This window comes from Lonchura striata, chromosome 35 (genome assembly GCF_050655825.1).
Source record: "Lonchura striata isolate lonStrDom1 chromosome 35, ASM5065582v1, whole genome shotgun sequence".
Classification (NCBI taxonomy): domain Eukaryota; kingdom Metazoa; phylum Chordata; class Aves; order Passeriformes; family Estrildidae; genus Lonchura; species Lonchura striata.
The window spans coordinates 5826194-5841258 of NC_140737.1; the positions used below are offsets into that span (position 1 = coordinate 5826194).

General features: G+C 48.9%; 1 protein-coding gene across 1 annotated transcript; it reads left to right on the forward strand.

Annotated features, from left to right (window-relative positions):
* Positions 1-13027: 13027 nt before the first annotated feature.
* On the forward strand, positions 13028-14181 carry LOC144248851 (olfactory receptor 14A16-like). Its single transcript, XM_077790831.2, has one exon. The coding sequence runs from the start codon at positions 13028-13030 to the stop codon at positions 13958-13960; it is 933 nt and encodes a 310-aa protein (XP_077646957.2). The 3' UTR covers positions 13961-14181.
* Positions 14182-15065: the final 884 nt, after the last annotated feature.

A 15065-nucleotide genomic window follows, 5' to 3' on the forward strand; every position in this document is an offset into this window, starting at 1 on the left:
GGTTGTTGAATTTCTTTTACGATATTTAAGCACAGCCTTGGAGTCACAGCCAGAACTGTTGGTTCATCTTCCAAAAATTTTCCAAATAACGCAAGGCAGTCGTGTGTTCTCCTCCACAGCAGATGCTTCACTTTTCTCCAGAGACTTCCAGCCTTCATCTTCGCAGATGCTGCAGACACCGTTGGTATCGGTGAGTGCTGCTGCACCAGAACTGCAGCCACAACAGATGACTCCACTCTACAGGCAAGTACCCACTGAATTTACAGCTTTGCAGAGCGCAAAAGTGGACTGGCAGGACATTCGAGCAGAGTTGGAGAAAGAGAAAGGTTTATTGCAGGGCTCGGGAAACATAATAATACCGGTGAGCTATGACGCTCAGGGCCAAAACCCGAGATGGGAACGCCTGGACCGTGGAGCAATCAAAGATTTAGCTAAGGCCATTAGGGACAATGGGTTGTCATCACCATATTTCAAGCAGATGTTAAAAAGCATTTTTGGCATGTATGATTTAACACCATACGATCCTAAATATCTTGCAACATCAGTTCTTACAGACACCCAAGCTCTTGTGTGGCAGAAGGTGTGGAGGAGATCCCTGGAGGAGCTGAGAGCCAGATACCAGGGCGGGCCGAATGCGAACCTCACCATGGTGCAGCTTGCTGGTGATCCTCCTGAGGACGATCCAACTCAACAGGCTGTGAGGCTCCTGTGTCACGTGCTCAGCGACATCAAAGAGGCAGCACGGAGGGCAATTCTTCAGATTGCTCCAGCGGGGGTCCAGGACACCATCTACACCGAGACCAAAGAGGGTTCTTCGGAGCTGTTTTCTTCATTTGTGGATCGTCTTTCTCAGGCGGTGGAGCGGCAGGTGACCGAGGAGGGAGCAAAACCACACCTGGTCAAAAGCCTCGTGTTCTCCAATGCCAATCCAGAGTGCAGATGGATCATCAGAATGATGCGCACCAGGCCACCTTGGCAGACATGATCAAGGCTTGCAGCAAGGTGGGGACACCACAACATGTTGCTTCCATCATGGAGGAACACTTGGGGGATCAAATTGAAAAACGTGTTAGGGAAGCTCTTGCAAATTATACAAAGGGCAACTCCAGTGCAGAGAGACAGTGCTTTGGGTGTGGGGCACAAGGACATATTAAAAGGAACTGCCCACAACTTGCAAAGCCCAACAAACCACCAGACCTTTGCCCTCGATGCAGGAGAGGGAAACATCTCACAAGTGAGTGTCACTCACAGACAGATATGGATGGGAAACTTCTTCCTATTCCGGGAAACGGGAAAAAGCGCGAATCAACGCTAGCGCTCTCAGACACAAATCCTGGCAGTGACACAGAACCAGCAGGAACAATCCTCGGGGAGCAACAAACAAAACCCCTCAGCAGAGCAATCTCCAAAATCCCCAGCGACCCAGACTTGGTACCACCCAGATTCCAATGCATCTTGGCAACCTCCAAATTGACGTGTCTTTTGGACAATAGCCATGCAGTGATACCTACAGGTGTCACAGGGACTTCTTGGAAAAGGCAGGACTTTTTAATAATGGCCAGGGACAGGAGCAGTATCCTTGGACTTGTTGTTTATCCATCTTTGATTTCAGCAAACCATAATGAAGAGTTGATGGTCACGGCAAAAGCCTTGCGACCACCTCTGACAATTCCACAAAACACACCGATTGCTCGAGCTATGGCTCTGCCATCTCATCCAGAAAGGCAAGCCATGCCGGTGTTCAACAAACGGGACTCTTTTCCTGGTGATCAAGCAGACATGCATGCATCTTGGGTGAAACATTTGAGCTGGGATCGGCCCATTGTTACTTGTCAGTTGACTTGTAATGAGAAAACAATTGCTATTACAGGGATGCTTGACACAGGAGCGGATGTTACAGTTATTTCATACATTTTTTGGCCTTGGGAATGGGACTTGGTTGCACCTTTGGGTTCTCTCACAGGCATAGGGGGGAGTTCCCTCTGCATGCAAAGTGAGAATGCAATTGTTGTCACAGGTCCGGGAAAAAAGACAGCAGTTATCCGTCCTTTCATCGTGCAAAAGCCCATCACAGTATGGGGAAGGGACCTTTTGGCACAATGGGGACTGAAATTAGAATTGGATTTTTGACAGGGGTCACTGTGGCACTCGCCACTTTGAAACTGACCTACCTGGAAAACAAATGATCCTGTTTGGGTGGATCAGTGGCCCCTGAGAGCAGAAAAAATTGAGTGCATTGAAAAAGTTGGTCCAAGAACAGCTGCAGAAGGGACACATCAAACCAACGAACAGCCTATGGAATTCCCCAGTGTTTGTCATTCACAAGAAAACTTCAGGGTCTTGGAGACTGCTTCATGATCTCGGGAAAATCAATGAGGTCATTGAGGACATGGGGCCACTGCAGCTTGGGCTTCCATCTCTCTCGATGATCCCGAGGGACTGGTCGCTTGTGATCATTGATCTCAAGGACTGTTTTTTCAGCATTCCACTTCATCCAGATGATGCTCCACGCTTTGCATTTTCTGTCCCAAGCATCAACAGAGAAGAACCTTTGCAGAGATACCACTGGACGGTTCTTCCTCAGGGACTCAAAAACTCTCCAAGCATTTGCCAATGGTACGTGGCCCAAGCTTTGCATCCAGCACGAGAAAAACATCCAAAACCAAAAATTATCCATTATATGGATGATTTGCTCATTGCAGCACCAACAAAACAGGAGGTGCAAGAGGTTCGTGACTGTGTGATTGCGCAGGTGCAAAAAGCAGGACTGGAAATTAGTACACCAAAAATACAGGAAATTGCACCTTGGAAATACCTGGGGTGGAAGATCACGAAACAAACAATAAGGCCACAGAAACTGGAAATCAACACAAAGGTCACCAATTTCCAGGATTTGCAACAGCTTTTGGGAGAGATCAACTGGATGAGACCGACCCTGGGAATCACTAATGATGACATCTCATCGTTGCTCGATCTTTTGAGAGGGGACAATAACATCAAATCTCCCAGAACTCTGACGCCTGAAGCAAAAAGGGATCTTGAAAAGATCACAGACATGATTCAGCAGAGACAAGCACATCGCTTTGTAGAATCATTGCCTTTTCATTTAGCAGTGTTGGGGGAAACAGCACAGTTATATGGGTTGATTTTTCAGTGGGATTTGTCTCGAATGGACCCTCTTTTGTTGATAGAGTGGGTTTTCTTAGCTTACAGGCCCTCAAAAACAATTCTCACGGATCTAGAAATGGTAGCACAGATTATTATTAAGGCGAGAACCAGGTTGCTGACAATGTCAGGCAGAGATTTCTCAGTTATTCATGTTCCTTTGAAAAAAGTATATTTTGAATGGGCGATGTAGAAATCACAGGATTTTGCAATTGCTTTGTTAGGTTATCCAGGAATTTGTACTGTTCATTTTCCAGCTCACAGGATGCTGAATGCGAAAGTAAGTTTCAGAGAAAAGCCAAAAATAAGCCAGGAACCAGTGGATGGGGTGACAGTATTCACTGATGGTTCGGGAAAAACTCACAAATCAGTAGTTACATGGCAAAATTCAAAAACAGGGGAGTGGAAATCAGACATAAAAATGGTACAGGGTTCACCACAAATTGTGGAATTGGCAGCAGTTGTCAGGGTTTTTCAATTGTTTCAGGAACCTCTCAATCTGGTCACAGATTCAGCATATGTTGCAAATGTGGTCAAACAGTTGGAGGGGTCACTTTTGAAACACACTGACAATGAAATTTTATATTCATATCTGTCATGCATGAGGACAATTTTGGAAAATAGAGAACACAAATATTTTGTTACACATATCAGGGCACACTCATCACTCCCAGGGTTCTTAGCAGAGGGAAATGCTCAAGCAGACAGACTCACAATGACCATATCTCAGACATTGCTGAATATTTTTGAGCAGGCAAAATTGAGCCATGCTTTTTTCCATCAGAATGCACAGGCATTGATGGAATCCTTTCGCCTCTCCAAAAGTCAGGCAAGGGAGATCATCAATGCTTGCCCAGACTGTCAGCTTGTGCAGCCTCCTGCGTCTACAGGAGCTGTCAATCCAAGGGGATTGCAGAGTCTTCAGCTCTGGCAGGCTGATGTCACAAAATACCCATCTTTTGGGAGGCTCAAAACTATCCATGTCTCAGTTGACACATTTTCAGGGGCGATTTTTGCATCATTACATACAGGGGAAACCGCAGAACATGCCTGCAGACACTTTTTGCAAGCATTTGCATCACTCGGGGTGCCACAAGAAATAAAAACAGATAATGGTCCAACTTATACAGGCAAAGTGCTTGACAAATTTTTGAAAAAATGGGGAGTGAAACACATTTTTGGTATTCCTTATTCTCCCTCAGGTCAAGCAATCATTGAAAGAACACATCACACCCTGAAATCCCTTTTTGATAAACAGAAAAGGGGAGAGGCAGACTCAACACCATATATGCGGCTGAACAAAGCTCTGTATGTATTGAATTTTCTAAATGGTTCTTTCTCAGAGCCCACACCACCAATTGTCAGGCATTTTACAAATAGTGCACAAGCAAAATTAAGGGAAAATCCTTTAGCTTTGATCAGAAATCCAGAATCAGGACAAATTGAAGGTCCATTTACATTAATAACTTGGGGCAAGGGTTTCACTTGTGTTTCCACAGAGTGAGGACCGAAGTGGGTGTCGGCGAGGCACGTGAAACCTTTTTGGGTGCAGACGCAGGTGGACGCAGACCCAAGGAGCAAAGAAGAGAGCATGCAGACGGAGGCAGACAAGGACGCTGCAGATGTCTCATCAGACAATGATTGATTACCCAAAGACTTGGGTTTTTTTGGGGGAAATTAAGTGTTTTTTGAGTGTTGTTGTATTGCAGGGTTTCTCGCAAGAGGTTGGGGACATGGACATGGGGTTCAGACAGGCAGTGTTCATGTGCTTCATTCTCTCATCTGTTGCTTTGGGCAATGAGACAGACTTTCCCATGAAACAACAAAGGGAAAATGTGAGGGAAACTCTGGCAAAGGCAGCGGGTCTGGACAGTATTTGTCTGACTCATTTAAAACCGGGGAAACCATTTTCAACATGTTTGGTAGGGATCTTTTTTCCCTCAAACAATATAGTCCGAATTGTGATGATGATGTTTCTACCTGGGACAAGGCTCGAAGAATTGCAGTAGCAATTTTCTCACCCCAAACAGCATCAGGGGTGGCCTTGACAGAATTGGACCACATAGCTTGCTGGATTGAGTAAACACAGTTGTGCCATTTCGTCTGCACTGAGTGACATGTTAACAGATATCAGCAGTGCAAGACAAGCAGTGTTACAAAACAGGGCGGCAATTGATTATTTGCTGCTGTCACATGGGCACGGATGTGAAGAATTTAAGGGGATGTGTTGCATGAACTTGTCAGATCATTCAAAATCTATTAATGAATATATAAAACAGATAGAAAGTAGTATCACCAAGTTGAAAAAGGTAACAGGATCCTGGTGGGATGATTTCTTTAACCTTTTTGATCTCTCACCAGTGTGGAAAGAAATTTTAAAAATAATATTTTACATTCTTATAGGGCTTGTAGTTCTTCTGCTTGTTCTGCCATGCATTTTCATGTGCATTCGAAGGACCTTGAACAAAGTGGCAAAGCAGGTGTTTTTGGTTCAAACAGGGAGGGGAGATGTGGGAACTCAAAATGTCTCTCAGACATTTTTAGAGGTTCCAGGCCTTGGTCAGAAGCATTTTAGATCACAGCAGGCAGCTGGAAACAGCTGTGATTTTGAGTTTGAGCCATGGAATGAATTACCAACTTTGAAGGTGGAACAAGCAGTCACAAAGGCTTAGATAGTATAGTAAAAGTAGCTACAAAGCAGAGGGGAATTTTTTTTTAGTATTGTACAGGGGGTTTTTAGCACATGTACAGGGGGGTTGTTATTTTGTATATGGGGGTCAGAAGTTCTAAGATGGAGGAAAGTGGGATGATCCTGTTCTTCCTCCTTCTTCATCCTTGCCTCCATGTTCTCGGTGATGTTGGCACTCACAGATTGGATTAGATTAGAAAAGCACTTGGTAATATAGGTAGTAGGTATTGGGGAATAACTGTAAACATGTTATACGTAATGTATCTTATAAAAGATAGCAGCAGCCCTGGGTGGGGAGGGAGAAGAAGAAGACACCAGACAGTCAGGGTGTCAGGAGTGTGTGCTTCTCTGCCTGGGCCGCTGACCAAAGGGCCGCAAACAGAGAACCTAATCTGTTAGATAACTAGCAATAAATCGTTTTGAGACCAAGCAAGAAGAGGCTGCGGAGTTCTTCTTTGGACGCACAGGTTGGAGGAGAGACTTTACTACCACATGAGACCCCAAACTAAACCCGGGGTTCTCACAATGAAGTTCTTCAGTGTCACAATGGCCACCTCGCTCCATGAGCTTCCACAGAAGCACAAGAGAAAGGCAGCAGATCTATAGAAAGACACGCACACAGGCACCAACTGCTCAGGTTCCAGAATCACCAACAGAGGAACCCCAGGAGAAGGCAGGATCCAGACCATGGGCTGGCCTCGTGCTCCGGCTTTTAACCCCCTGGGCCTCCATGGGCCCGCCCCTGGGGTGGGACTGCCAGGTGATTGACCAATCAGAGCCACGGTAGGCACCAGCTGCTGGTTTGTGATTGGTTGACAGCTCAGCCAATCAGCACTGCCCCTGCTGTGTGATTGACAGCTCTGCCAGGCCAGGCTGGGGGCGGGGCTCTGTCCCACCACAAACCAAGGCCTGACCCGCCCCCGGCCCCACACGGGCATTCCGAGCATCCCAAGGTGTCTCGGGACATCGATCTCATCCAGCCTCCGACAGCGACCACGGGGACACTGCAGAACCTCATGGAACCAAGGGTCAGTTGTGACAGTCCAGGTCCAAGGACACCACGGTGACACTGCAGAAATTCATGGAACCAAGGAGCCATGGTGACACCATGCTCCATCATGGAATCAAGGAGACCATTGTGGAACTCGGTGACCCCAAGGAACCAAGGGTCCATGGTGACCTTGTGCAGCCACAGTGTCACAGAGGAGCCGCTGTGACACAGCGAGGGCACATGGAGCTGAGGGGCCACTGTGACACATCAGGGCTTTGTGGAACCACGAAGCCATTGTGACATTGCAAGGCCTCATGGAAGCATGGGGTCATTGTGACACTGCAGAAGCAAGGGGAACATTGTGACACTCCAGGGCCTGATGGAACCAAGGAGACCATTGTGATACTGTGGGGTCCCACAGAACCAAGGTAACATGGAACAGCTCAGGCTGCCTTGACCACCCAGGGGCCAGTTCTCATCTGCCTATGAAATACTGGGACCATGTGCTTTTCTTTCTTATGGGAAAAAAACATTCACCTCAACTAGGGGCACATGGCCAAAATTGGGCATTTGACGCCAGAATTCCCTATATCCAAGGATAGCTCCCAGATAAAAGCTGCCAGGACTGACAAGTCTGGCTGGCCTTGGCTTCCTGAGGGCTGGCACTTATTTGCCTTTGAAACACGGGGGCTCTGTGCTTTCCTTCCTAATGAAATGGCCAAAATTGAGATTCCACCTCCAAAATGCCATATGTCCAAGGATAGCCCCTAAACAAAAGGGGCCAGGAGCGACAGGTCTGGCTGGCTTGGCCTAAGGCAACCTCTCATCTTCTTCCAGAACACTTGGACTTCACGCTTCTCTTACCCATGGAATAAAAACCCATCCATCTTGACCAGGCGCCCATGGCCAAAACTGGGATTCCATCTCCAAAACTACATACGGCCAAGGATTTCTCCCAAGTGAAATGCCAGGAAAGACAATTCTGGCTGCTTTTGGACACTTGGAGGCTGCCTCTCACCTGCCTTGAAACACTGGGGCTTGCTGCTTTCCTTCCTATGGAAATGAACTGTCCTTATGTATGAAGAAATGACCAAAAATGGAATTAAATCTCCAAAATTCCCTCTATCCAAGGGTTGCTTTCAGAAAAAAGCTACCAGGAAAGAGAGGTCTGGCTGCCTTAGGCCTCTAGTGGCCACCTTTCATCTGCCCCTCAAACACCGGTGTTCTGTGCTTTTCTTACCATGCAAAGAACAGCCCTTCTCCTCCGGGTGTCCATGTCTGAAACTGGGATGCCACCTCTAAATATCCCTATATTCAAGGGTCGCTCCCAGACAAAATCTGCCTGTACCATCAAGCCTGGCTGGCCCTGGCCTCAGGTGGCTGCCCCTGCCACACTGGGGCTTGGTTCTTTCCTTCCCATGGAGATCACTGTGACACTGTGGGCACCTCATGGAACCAAGGGGATCATTGTGGCACCACTGGAGCCCATGGAACCAAGGGGCCATGGTGACACCGCGGGGCTTCATGGACCCAGAGACCATTATGACTCTGTGGGGCCTGATGGAACCATGGAGACCATTCCAACCCTTCAGGGCCTAGTGTCACCAAGGGGGCATTGTGACACCTCAGGGCCTCCTGGAAGCAAGGGACCATTGGGACACTGTGGGGCCCCATGGAAGTGAGGAAACATGGAACAGGTCTGGCTGGCTTGGCCTCCCAGGGGCCACCTGACAGGTCTGGCTGACCTTGGGATGTCAAGGCGTGCCCCTCATCAGCTCCTGGAGCACTGGGGCTCAGTGCTCTTCTCTGTATGGAAATAACCATCTGTTTTTTCAGATGTCCATTGCCAAAATCGGTACCCTCCCTAAAAATTTCCTATTTGTAAGGGTATCTCTTAGAACACAATCAGGCAGCTCTGGATGGCCTTTGCCTCTGGTGGTCAACTCTCATCCACCCCTAAAACAGTGGCACTCTGTTTCTTCATTCATGTGGAAAAGAACTGGTCTTCATGTCCAGGGACCATGGCCAAAACAAGAATTAGCCACCAAGCTCAGCCGGGCTCACGGAACCATCTGGAGCCCCAGGTAGATATTGACTCTGCCAGTACTGCCATCCTCCCTCCAGTGAGAGAAAAGGACACAGGGCAGGCACACAGAGGAGCAACATGGACACACCGAGGGCAGGGAAGGGGAAGTTGAGTCCCAGATGGAAGGGATGAGGAGATGCCTTGATCTTGGGGCTGGAATCCTCTGGTAAAGCTATGGAGAAGGATGTCATTGATACATCAGACTCTCTTTTTCCCTCTAAGGCATTGAAAAGTATGGGGAGATGATTTGCTCAGAAAAGGCCTCCATGCTAAAGTAAGCAAATGTTGCAGTAGCTGTGATCCCACGAGAAGTTTGAACCAAGAAAGAGAGCACAGTGATGAGACCCCGTGCCCTCAGGGAGAGAAGAAGACCTCTGTTCCCAGAGATGAAGATGATTTTAGAAATAGAAGGAGAGAACTTTTGCTTTTAACAGCTCTTCTTTAAACTAATACCCCATAAACTGACATGGCCCATAAACACAGCTGTGAGAAAGGCTGTGAGAAAATTGGAGGGACTTCACAATTGCAGATTTTTCTGAGCAGCTGCTATTTGTGGAAGCTAAAAGCCATGCGATAACTGTTTTCTTGTGGAGATGCCTCCATAACATAAACAAGAGGAACTTCTCTCCCTAAGTGAACAGAAGAAAGACAATTCTAGAGATGGTAAACTGACTGAAAATATTTGTTTTTTTCTCTTTACATTTTCAGGTTGTCAGGAGAGAGGAAGTGTTCTGAAAGTTTTGTTCTGGTCCTTAATGCTCCTTCTTTTATTTACTGTTAGTAAACTTTTCTTTTTACTCTAAAAGTTTGAGCTTTGCCTTTCTCCTAATCCTACCTCACAGCAGGAATTGAGTAAGTATATTCTAGTGTGTGCACTGATAATTAGCCAACACTGAACCCACTACACTAGTCGATGCATTAGCCAAGAAATCTCAAATTGATGAAGCAAAACCAGTAAAGGAATGTTCATGATGAACTGCATTACAACAGTGGAAAATCAAGGCAGAAGCATGGTTTGTCAGGACTTGCTTGATCCTAATGAGCCCCATGGTGCACTTGGAGCTGAGCCTTGGAACCTCAGGGCCTGAGAGGAGATTGCAAAAAACCTTCCAGAAGTTAAAATCAAGAGGAAAAACCCAAAGTGTCACGAGGTACTAATGGGACTTACTTAGGTCCATCCCCAACACAGGCTCCTCACGGACTCCTTGGAGGAGAGAACTGGAGGCCAGGATGGCACAAAAACTTCTCAGTCTGGAAATGAAAATTCCAAAGTAGCTTACAAAAGAGCATTAAAGAGCTCCTCTGAGTGTCAGTGCCAAGCTCTCAAGGGACTCCTTAAAGCAGATTATTGGGGCCATGATTGCACAAACCTCCCGGAGTCTGTATCAAAAGGGAAACACCAAGTACCTTCAAAGAACTGAAGTACCTTGAAGCATTAATGAGCATTGTTCCTGACAAAGCCTCTCCAGGGACTAATTACAGCAGATAATTGGAGGCCATGATTGCAGAAACCTCTCAGAGACTCTAAGGCAAAAGCAAAAGCCAAAGTCCTTTGAAAAACCTGCAGTCCCTGGGAGCATGAAGGAGCCCCCAGGGCCATCCCTGACCAAGGCTCCCCAGGGACTCCTTCCAGCAGATCCTTGAGGCCACTGCGATGTGGGCATGGGGGGATGCTGAGGGCAGGACCAGGGGCTGACAGTGCCCAGCCTGGCTGGGACTGTGCCAGGAGGCCCCAGGGCCTCAGGACAAGGTGTCTCCTCACAGCCCTTGGTGGCACAGACCCTGCTGTGCCCCAGAGCACCAAGACTTGGCTTCTCTTTGTTCCCCACCTGGCATCAGTGCCTCCAGTTCTCTGCTCTGCCTGGGGCGTGGGGACACTTTCTCAGTCGTGTCCCTCAGTGGGACCCATTAAAAGTCCAAGAAACTTTGGAGTTGGATTCTGACTTGGAGTTCTGCAGAGGTTTCTGCAGCTCCCTCTCAGGGCCTGATGTTCAGGGCCTGAGCACAAAGCCCCAGAGGGTCATTAAAGTCCTTGTGCTGTGTCTGTGCTGCTGAGCTGGGCCGGGCTCCTGGCACAGAGGGTGATGCTGGTAACCAAGCAGAGCTTCAAAAGCACATTTCTCTTGCTGAGCAGCTCTTCTCCCAGCCCAGCAGGGCTGGGGCACTGCCTGCAGCCAGCGCGGGCACAGCACAGAGGCACAGAGAGCTTCAATCAGTCAGGGCTGGGAAGGGGCTGAGAAGTGCCTGGGGCAGAATCACTGCCAGCCCTTGGCACAGGAACCTCTGGCTGCAGGACAATGCAGCTGCAGCTCCTGGAGAGATCTCCTAAAGCTGGAACATGCCAATGCCCACAGACCCTGTGAGTGCATTCTCTGCTCATCTCCTGTGCAGAGCAGCCAGGGGTGCCCAGGGCTGTCCTGCAGAGCAGGGTCCTGCAGCCCAGGGCGCTGTGCTGGGCCAGGGACTCTGCTGCCTGCCAGGGACAGCTCTCAGCCGGCCCTGGAGCTGCTCCCAGCGCTGGCCAGGAGCTGTGGGGGGAAGGAGCCACCCTGAGCAGGGCAGGTGCTGCTGCTGAGAGGGGCTGGCTGGGGCAGGGCTGCTCCCAGCTCCAGACCAGCCTGGGCACAGCTCCGGAGGACACTTCCCAAAGAAGGTAAGCGTGGGATTGCTGTAAAGATCAGAGGCTTTCCTGAAAGTGTATTCAATTTCCTGCTTGGAGCAGGATGGAAAAGACGAGGTTGCTGACAGAAAGATTTTTGCTATTTATAATTTTTTCATATAGCCATAGCTCTGTAAAGAACTATTATATACTTTTAAAATTATAATCCTTACTTTACTGTATTAAATTCTTAATTAACTCTATTAAACTACTATTATATACTTCTATCACTATAATCCTTAATTAACTCTAGTACATTTCCTAACCTTGCTCTTAGATTTTAGAACAATAGGCTGACTATCTAAATACATTCCTGAAATACTGTATAGCCTTATTATCAGGAAGCGGACCTGAAAGAAGAACATTTTGCATTTTGACCAGAATGTGAGCAGTCATAACAAAAATTGGGGCAAAGAAGCCCTTGGACCTACTCCAATGGATTGACCTATTGGTGGGCTACTGGGGCAATGGAGTCTTCTCCTGGATTCCCCTGTTAAAAATCCTAATTAATCAAACTTAATAAATGGTTGAAATCAGGGGCTGGGTGTGCCCCATCCCCACTGGGAGACCTGGAAGCTTACAATAAAGGTCTGTTTTTTACCTTGATGTTCTAACACTGTTGCAAGGAGGTTTTTTTCTGTTTTGATTACAGACTCAGGTGGATGAGAGAAGCAGAACAGGAATTGTAATCCCAGAACAAAAAAATATTCTAAGTTTAAAAGGACACACAGGATCATCAAAGGAATGTTTGAACATTTACAGAGACTCCATAACTGTGACTTTGGCTGGTCAGTCTGAAGGCACCTCTCAGGAGGGGATGTCCAGGCCCAGGGAGATGCTCAGGGAAGCAGAGGGGGCTGAGCAGAGCAGTGCTGGGGGAACAAACCCATCCAGACCCTCACCTTCCCTCAGCCACAGGGAATCCTTTGCCTCTCACATCTCTCTGTGGCAAACTCTGAGTGCAGCAGGAATGCTGGGGATTTCTGACCTCAGAGAGCCAGGAATGGTGTGTGGGTAAGAAAACAATTCCTAAAACCAACTCCTGCCATCGATTTCCATTAGAAATAAAGTGAAATTCCTTTAGAAGTCTGAATACAGATGCTACCAAGCTTTTCTGCAGTAGGAGTGATTCCCCTGACAAATCTTGAATATCCAGCCTTGTCCCTCTGCCACATGGCCACAAACCCAGGGCAGCAGGGCAGGGACGGCTCCTTGAGATCCCTCATGCACAGCCCTGGCTGCTCCTGGCACACTCAGCCAGCACAGATGGAGCTCAGGCAGGGACCTGTGTGAAGGTTGTCCCAGAGCAGGATCAAGGGTGGGTGAGTTCCAGCAGGACAGTCTGCAGGGAATGGCCCAGGTTTGGCTCCAAGCAGCCTCTCCTGACTTGTCCCTGTCCTTTCTCCATGAACAGGTGCCCATGTGCAGCCACAGCAAATGTCCAACAGCAGCTCCATCAGCCACTTCCTCCTGCTGGCACTGGCAGACACGCGGCAGCTGCAGCTCCTGCACTTCTGCCTCTTCCTGGGCATCTCCCTGGCTGCCCTCCTGGGCAACGGCCTCATCATCAGCGCCGTAGCCTGCGGCCACCACCTGCACACGCCCATGTTCTTCTTCCTGCTCAACCTGGCCCTCAGCAACCTGGGCTCCATCTGCACCACTGTCCCCAAAGCCATGCACAATTCCCTCTGGGACACCAGGAACATCTCCTACACAGGATGTGCTGCACAGCTCTTTTTCCTTCTGTTCTTCATCTCAGCAGAGTTTTCCCTCCCGACCATCATGTGCTACGACCGCTACGTGTCCATCTGCAAACCCCTGCACTACGGGACCCTCCTGGGCAGCAGAGCTTGTGCCCACATGGCAGCAGCTGCCTGGGCCAGTGCCTTTCTCAATGCTCTCATGCTCATGGGAAATACATTTTCCCTGTCCCTGTGCCACGGCAATGCCCTGGGCCAGTTCTTCTGTGAAATCCCAGAGATCCTCAAGCTCTCCTGCTCACACTCCAAACTCAGGGAAGTTGGGCTTATTGTCCTAAGTGCTCTTCTATATTTTGGCTGTTTCATGTTCATTGTTTTCTCCTATGTGCAGATCTTCAGGGCTGTGCTCAGGATCCCTTCTGAGCAGGGACGGCACAAAGCCTTTTCTACCTGCCTCCCTCACCTGGCCGTGGTCTCTCTGTTCATCAGCACTGGCACAGTTGCCTACCTGAAGCCCCCCTCGATGTCCTCCCCATCCCTGGATCTAGCCCTGTCAGTTCTGTACTCGGTGGTGCCTCTAGCCCTGAACCCCCTCATCTACAGCCTGAGGAACCAGGAGCTCAAGGCTGCCATGAGGAAACTGATGACTGGATGCTTCCAGGGACATTAAACTGCTGTCCAATTTCTGCAAATTACCTGTAATAAAAATCATTTTGATATTTCTTTTTGGTTTCATTGTGGAGGTTCTTTTTCTTTGTTTTCCTTTTTTAATCTTGTCCACAAAAAAAAGCCATTCCCTGCGCCATGTCTCATTTTGTTTCACTCCATCTTCCCTGTGGCCACAGACTGTGTAAATGGGGGGCTGCGCTCTTGATGGCTTTCAAGGAACTAAAGGATCTCCCAGAAGAGTTTTCTCCAGAGAGACCCTTTTGCTGCCTTCTTTGAAGCTGCAGCAGCAATGTCTGTGTTCAGAGCTGGGGGCAGATCAGTGCTGGCACAGCACTTCTGGTCCTGCTGGCCACACCATTCCTGATCCAGGCCAGGAGCCATTGGCCTTCTTGGCCACCTGGGCACTCTGCTGGCTCATGTCCAGCCTGCTGTCCATCAGCCCCTGCAGGTCCCTTTCTGCCTGGCTGCTGTCCAACCACTCTGTCCCCAGCCTTTACCGCTGCAGGGGTTGTTGTGGCCAAAGTGCAGGACCCGGCACTTGGACTTGTTAAACCTCACCTTGTTGGATTTGGGCCCTGGATCCAGCCTGCCCAGGGCCCTGTGCAGAGCCCTCCTACCTTCCAGCAGATCAACACTCACATCCAGCTGGGTGTCATCTGCAAAGATATCCTTGGTTCCAAGGGGCCCCTCAGTGTCACAATGTCCCTTTGGTTACACCAGGCCCTGCACTGTCACACTGGTCTCTTTGGTTCCGTGGAGTCCCAAAATGTGACAATGGACTCCTTGATTCCATGGAGCTCCACAGTGTCACAATGTTCTTGTTGGTGCCGCATTTTCACAGTGGCCCCTTTGTTCCATGGGGCCCCAGGGTGTCACAAAGGCCCCATGGTCACATGAGGTCCCACACTGTCACAATGCTCTCTGTGCTTCCACAAGTCCCCTCAGTGCCACAATGTCCCCTTGTTTCCACGAGGCCACACAGTGTCACAAGGGCCTTCCAGATTCCCTGAGGCCCCAGAGTGTCACAGTGGCCCCTTGGTTACACAAGGTCCTGCAGTGTCACAATGTCCCCTTGGTTCCATGAGGCCCCGCAGTGTCAGAAGGGC

Bases quoted from the DNA above. Each gene is read 5' to 3' on its own strand.
- LOC144248851 (XM_077790831.2), top strand. From the start codon at position 13,028: ATGTCCAACAGCAGCTCCATCAGCCACTTCCTCCTGCTGGCACTGGCA.